This window comes from Elephas maximus, chromosome 4, assembly GCF_024166365.1.
Source record: "Elephas maximus indicus isolate mEleMax1 chromosome 4, mEleMax1 primary haplotype, whole genome shotgun sequence".
Classification (NCBI taxonomy): Eukaryota; Metazoa; Chordata; class Mammalia; order Proboscidea; family Elephantidae; genus Elephas; species Elephas maximus.
In genome coordinates, this window is record NC_064822.1 from 124,447,927 (window position 1) to 124,454,268 (window position 6,342).

General features: G+C 41.7%; 1 protein-coding gene across 2 annotated transcripts in view; it reads left to right on the plus strand.

The window, feature by feature from the left end:
• Positions 1–2,958, plus strand: part of SRGAP1 (SLIT-ROBO Rho GTPase activating protein 1) — a 336,426-nt gene extending 333,468 nt beyond the window's left edge. For both annotated transcript variants that reach the window (XM_049883765.1, XM_049883766.1), the window contains exon 22: positions 748–2,958. In XM_049883765.1, the coding sequence (XP_049739722.1) occupies positions 748–1,125 (378 nt within the window). In that variant the 3' untranslated portion in view covers positions 1,126–2,958. The remainder of the gene's footprint in view (positions 1–747) is intronic.
• The last annotated feature ends 3,384 nt before the right edge of the window (positions 2,959–6,342 follow it).

Below are 6,342 nucleotides of genomic sequence, written 5' to 3' on the forward strand. Positions count from 1 at the left end.
AACAATGTATAATTCTCCCTCCGTTTACATAGTAGTTGCATTCCTGGAAAATTCAACACCATGCAAAAAATACTTTGCATTTGTATGTGAGGAAAGAGGTTCTAGGCTCGGGTTATATAAACAAGGTTTTCACCTACAAAAATATCTGGAGGAAAGTTGAACAAGAAGCAGGACAATTCTTCATTGCTTGTAAACTGCCCAGGCCACTTGCAAAATATCTAGTATCTCTGGCCCGTGTCTACCAAATACCAGTAATGCTTCCCATTGATTGTGGCATTAAAAAAAATATGCACACCACAAATTATGAAATATCCTCTATGGGGCAGTATTATTTTAACTGAGATCCACTAAACAAGGGTATTAGTGGGAAGGCTAATATTGAAACCTGATTTTTTCATTCCTATTCACATTTCTTAAGAAACTGCTGTAATATCTAAATTTAACCTATTTTTTATCATAAGTTGAAACACATACGTAAGCATGCAAGGTGGAAACAACTAAAAGGCTACCGACTGCCTTGGAGTGACAAATGTTTGACATAGCTCCATGAGCCACTCCATCTTGGTCTCCCGAACATTCAGAGTCAAAATAATTGTGTGAGATGGCATTATGTTCATACACTCTATGGGTGATGAAGTTAAACTATTCATACTCTTTCCTGGCCTATCTGCTTTGAAATGGAGTATATAGGTCTCTACATTGGTATTAATTATCAGTCTGTTCTGTCTTCTGGTTATTTTTCAACAGGATATTGAAGATACAATGAACACAGCCCTGAATGAACTCCGAGAACTGGAGAGACAGAGTACAGCAAAGCATGCCCCTGACGTGGTGCTGGATACCTTAGAGCAAGTGAAAAACTCTCCCACACCTGCCACCTCCACGGAATCTCTCAGCCCTTTGCACAATGTTGCCCTCAGGAGCTCTGAGCCTCAGATTCGACGCAGCACTAGCTCCTCCAGTGACACAATGAGTACTTTCAAGCCAATGGTGGCACCCAGAATGGGTGTTCAGCTAAAGCCCCCAGCCCTCAGGCCAAAACCCGCTGTTCTTCCAAAAACAAACCCAACCATAGGACCTGCCCCACCTTCCCAGGGTCCGACAGACAAGTCTTGCACAATGTAAAAACCAGCTGAGCAAGGCCATCAGAGGAGGCGATTAAAAAAGAATGGATTAGTGGCAAAAGTCAACAGTCCATAGCTTTCATTAGTTTTGTGCTTATAACTGGAGATCTCTTGGCTTTTCCATGTTCTCGAATGTAATGTCTGAGACTAGCTAAATTAACACGGGCATTTGTATTTTGTAAATTTTTTTTTTTTTTTTTAAATAACTGGACATATGTCATTTTAAAGACAATAGAAACACTTAGACTTACTTGAAAATCCAATGCTGCACCACTTGTAATGAAGGCAACACCGCTCTCTGCATTGTACTGTGCTTCAGATTTAGTGTAGCCTGGGTGAGTCAGAAATGCCATGATCTGAAGACACAAGAATCCAAGTTTCAGGCCTTGTTGAGTATAACCAGTATGGGCTATGGCACGTGGGAAAATGGCTGAAAATGGCATGGTTTAGTAGCTGACAGCAATTCTGATCCTACGGTGGGGGGTGTTGGGGGGGGTAGGTCCAGCTCATGCTAAAGACATGCAGTTGTCACGGTGGGTCCTTCCTGGGTTGGCTGATTACCTTACCTCTTTCATGAAAATAATATGCCTGGGTCCAGGGTAAAGGCTCAGTGGAAGGGAGTAGAACCTCTGCAGTTACTGCTTGAACTGAACTGAACCTGGGAAAAGGAGAAAAGCACACACCTCCAGAGCTGTGGATGTCCCTCCCTCCATGAGCCTGATCAGGCCCCGGAAGATTTCCAAGTCTGTCCCCAGCATTCATGAAGGACTATAATACACAGTGTCATTGAAAAGACTTCTCGTTATACTACTCAACCAACTCCTTTGGATATATGTTGTGTAATAACTGCCTAGAAAATATTTCTGTCACCCCCTAAATCCCTGTGTTCTCTGTGGAAATGGAGAACAAGCAAGTAGTATTGAAGTCATTTGTTCCCTTGGCCTGCTCTGACCCTAAATAAATTACCGTGGTTCATTTAAACTTCTGTAGAGGCCGGATAATTCTCAGCTGAACTCACAGCTCTCCTCTCCATTTGTCGTCTTTGAACCAATGCAGAACGGGCTGTGGTACTAGAGGAAGAGCCATCCCGGGCCAAGGTGGGAGGATTACCTCATGTTTCCAGGATGAGTTCCCCCTGACTTTGCACCCTGAAATCATGCCTTTTTTTTTTTTTTTTTTTTTTTTGCTTATGGTCTCTACATAACTCACGTGGGCAGCTGAGCTCCATCAGGGACCCTCTTTCTCTGACTTCCTAGCACATCCACAGTTTTTCTTTAACGTGCATTTATGCCATTTTCCCTCCATCTTACAAAGACTGCTTTGAATTCAGTTCATTTTACTAAGGTACAAATCATTTTCTCCTATCAGCAGCAGTTTATATCATCTGTAAACTCCTGAGCATTTCACCTACTCTATCGTTGCATTTCTAGATGAACAGACGTTTTTGGAGAAAAACGGGTGGCCCAGAACTAACCCCTCTGGACCACCATGGATTTCCATCTAGGTTCACACTTACCTATAAAATAAATAAATAAATTTTTTTTTTTTTTTATAGATGACTTGTATTTGGTTTCAAACTGGCAGTCATTTAATTGCATGTGCACCTAAGAGTTATCTAGCCTCGACTTTAATCATCACCCCGTTGGTGAATGCATCATACAGGAAAAAATCAGGATCTGTGCTAAAATTAAGGTCATTACTTTTATCTCTACTTCAGTTTGCCAGTCTAATCATCCAGTTGTAGAAAGAGAGGAAATTAAGGAAAGATAGTCTTACCTTTCAAAGTCACACTGCTGGCTGCTTACCAAGTCCTAATTTCACATATGGATTGAAAAGTGATTTTTTAAAAATATTTCCAAATATGGTAAACTTAAACATCTGAATTTTCAGAACCATCTTTTTTTACCCATTTTGGAAAGGAGGCCCAGCTCAGCATCTTGTCCAGCCCCCTGTCATTTCTCTTGAGCTTTACTGGTCCTTTAGACACAATGAAGACACAGCCAGGCTTGAGCTTCAAATAGCACTTTCCTTTTTAAACAATATTCCCTAGCTACGCCTTTCCTATGTAATCTCCCAGTCCTCCCCAGATTCCACTTGGGTTTCTGATTCTCTGTTGCTAGGTAGAGAAACAAGCAAAGAGTAAAGGTGGAAGTAATAAAAGGGGGAGGGGGTGCAAACTTGAAATGCTGTAGAAATCACTGGGGAAAAGGGGATACTTAACCATTTTACTTATTTGGTGGAAGAGTAAGATGTTAACAGCATCAGAAGGACAGAGGTGTTTTAATTTATTATTCTCTAATGTCTTCTACAAGCTTTAGCATTAGTTTTGTAGATCTTATTTCTGCAAGTTCATTTCTCCAGGCTTCTCCCTGGTAATCCTCCTTAGTGTCTCCTCTCTTTGTTGTTTACACTTACGATGAAAAGAGGATTGCTTTTCCACCCACCAAATCAGGACTCTGCTGCTGCCCTGGACAGCAGAAAACATGCTGCTCCAGACCCTCAGAGGCTGTACCTTCTTAGAGGAAACAGCTCCTAACATTGTCCCATTGCTCAGTCCCTTGCCTGTCTCTATCCTCTCTCCCTAGACCCCTAGACCCCTATTGTCACCCAGAGGCTTTTTTTTTTTTAATTTCCAATTCCATGGGAGGAATAGAGCTCGGTAAGGACTCGATTAACCTTACTTAGTAAAAGTCTTCAGATTCCAGGGATGAGGAGACAAGATGGCCACTTCACAGAGTATCCATAATAGCACAGGGTAAAGTCATTAAAAGCTTCAGCAGCTGGGAGGGCTCACCTGGCCTCCTTTATTACACAGGTGCACACACAGAGGGGCGATAGGAAGACAGAATTAGGAAAGAAGAACGAGTCCTGGACATGTTCTGCCCCCAGTGTTAGGTCCTCGTGGGCAGTTTGGGGAGGGGTGACATTTGAATGCTGGGAGAATGATGGTTCTACAAAGCTTACCTGAATCCACTTACGCAAAAATACGTATTCACAGCTGACAACCATATATTCATGCCCCATCTGTAGAATTCACAGAAGTAGATTTACCAACTAAGCCTTTTAGTTTGCATCAGGGGAGCAGAGGTGGATTATTAGGATAGGGAGGAAAAGGTACATAGGAAACGTTTTTTGAGGAGTATTCTCTAAACTGTTCCGACCTGTTGAGTGGCCCTTTGTAGAGCTCTGTATTAAGTCTAAGCATCCTTGTGAAGTGGTTTTGCATGTTTTCACACAACGTAGTCTGACTTTGGCGCCTCTTTAGCCATCCGTAGAATAAGTTACAGTTGCAATGCCCATGAACAGTTTTCAGTGGATATAGAGCTCCAGGGGTCAAAACGTATTGGTTAAGAGTTTTCTTTGTAGTTTTGTCCGTTTCCAAATTGGTCCATAATTAAGGAAAAGAAAGGGGTGGGGGGAGTGGTTTCCTTAGCATTTGGGAGTGACATAGCCTCTGGAGTCTACAAACAGAGGAAAATTTGGGCCTCACCAAGAGCCTGTGAGTCTCTTGGTGGCTTTAGAAGACTTCAACTTGGGATGACACTTCTTTATTCCTGACAACAGCAGTGAGAGGCCGTGAATACGGGAGTGCACTTGGGACTGAGTCCTGCTTTGAGTCGTCCACCACAGAGGCCCTGAGCACAGACAGAGCAGCTTAGAAGTGAAGGCTTTCCCCATGTGTAAACAGAACCTCCACTCCAGACCGCCCCCCGGGCTGGGGTGGCAGGGTGACTTTGGCACAGCTTCATTCAGATCGGTAAAACAAACTGGAATTTGAGCTTTCACTTACCCTAGTATACTTTCTTTAAAAAAAAAAAAAAAGTCTGTGGCATAATTGAAATGGATACCTGTATCTTTAAATTACATAGGGAATTTTGTATGTTTGAATAATTGTACTGGGTTCCATAATGCTTACCTTAGAAATTGTTGAGTAAAAGAAAATATATAAACTGTGCATTCGTGAATGTCCCCCTTAGAGCATTCATCCGAGTTAAATGTGTTGTGTGATGGTTATTATAGATATTTAAAGTATAGTAAGTGGCTGTGAAACGGGAGAGACTGCTATTTACATACGTACTTAAGGGTAACTCCTGCCCACATAATTAAATCAGTGTTGTCATTTCCCGTCGGTTTGATCAGTTGCAGTACTGCTGGCTTCCTGCTTGTGACTGTTACCTAATCGTGTCAGTGTACATCTGTAGTATGTACATGTGAAAGTGCCTTTCTATTTTAGAGGAGTTTTAGCCTTGCTCTTGTACTGTTGCATTTCTTCAATGCCCAACCCACTTCTTAAAGACTCCCTCACCCTGCTCCCCAATTCCGACTGCCCATTGAGTCTTTGGAAACATCTATCACTCTCTCACCTCTTCTCCATCTCCACCGTCCTGTGCCTCGGTGCTCAGTATTGTCCTGTCTTGCATCCTCACCAGTCCAGACAGTCTCGTTTACCTTGTAGACATGATTGTGCCTTTCCCACCCCACAACAATTCCTGTGTCTTCCCATCCCACCCCGTCCAGCTCCTGTGCTGCTGACGTCCATCGCGTTTGCCTATGCTCTGTACTGCCTCTTACCATGACATTCCTTCCTCTCTGAGGGGAAAGTAAAAGGGGTTGCTTTTACAGTTCTGGAAGAAAAAAAAATTTTTTGTTTTCTTAATCTGTTGTGACAATGCACTTTTATGTATAGTACTGTACATTTTGGCATGTACCATTACAGGCTTCAGTATACAGTCGGTTTTCGTCCTTCACAGTGTATCTTTATAATAAATAAGGTAGATCTGGCTCCCTTTGTCTGCTTCCAATTTGGCGTGATTCTCTGTGATGTTTTCTTTCATTTCCTTTCTTTCTTTTTTTAATCATTTCCCCCCAGATACCAAAGTTGCATTAAATAATGTGAAGGTAAATAATACCTTTCCCCTTTGGTTTTTTTTTTTTTTTTTACTTTTTTTTTTTTTTGTGGTCAAACTATATATAACAAAACATTTGCCAGTTCAATGTTTTTTACGTGTGCAATTTTGTGACATTGATTACATTCTTTATCTTGTGCAACCATCACCACTATCCTTTTCCAAATTATTCCACCTCCTTTAATAGAAACTCAGTGCCCTCTAAGCAATGACTCCTTCTCCCCCACCCCCACCCCATTAACCTCTAGTAAACTTTGGTCTCTATAAAAATTTTACCTTTTTTTAATGTTCTTATTTCACTTTCATTTTTT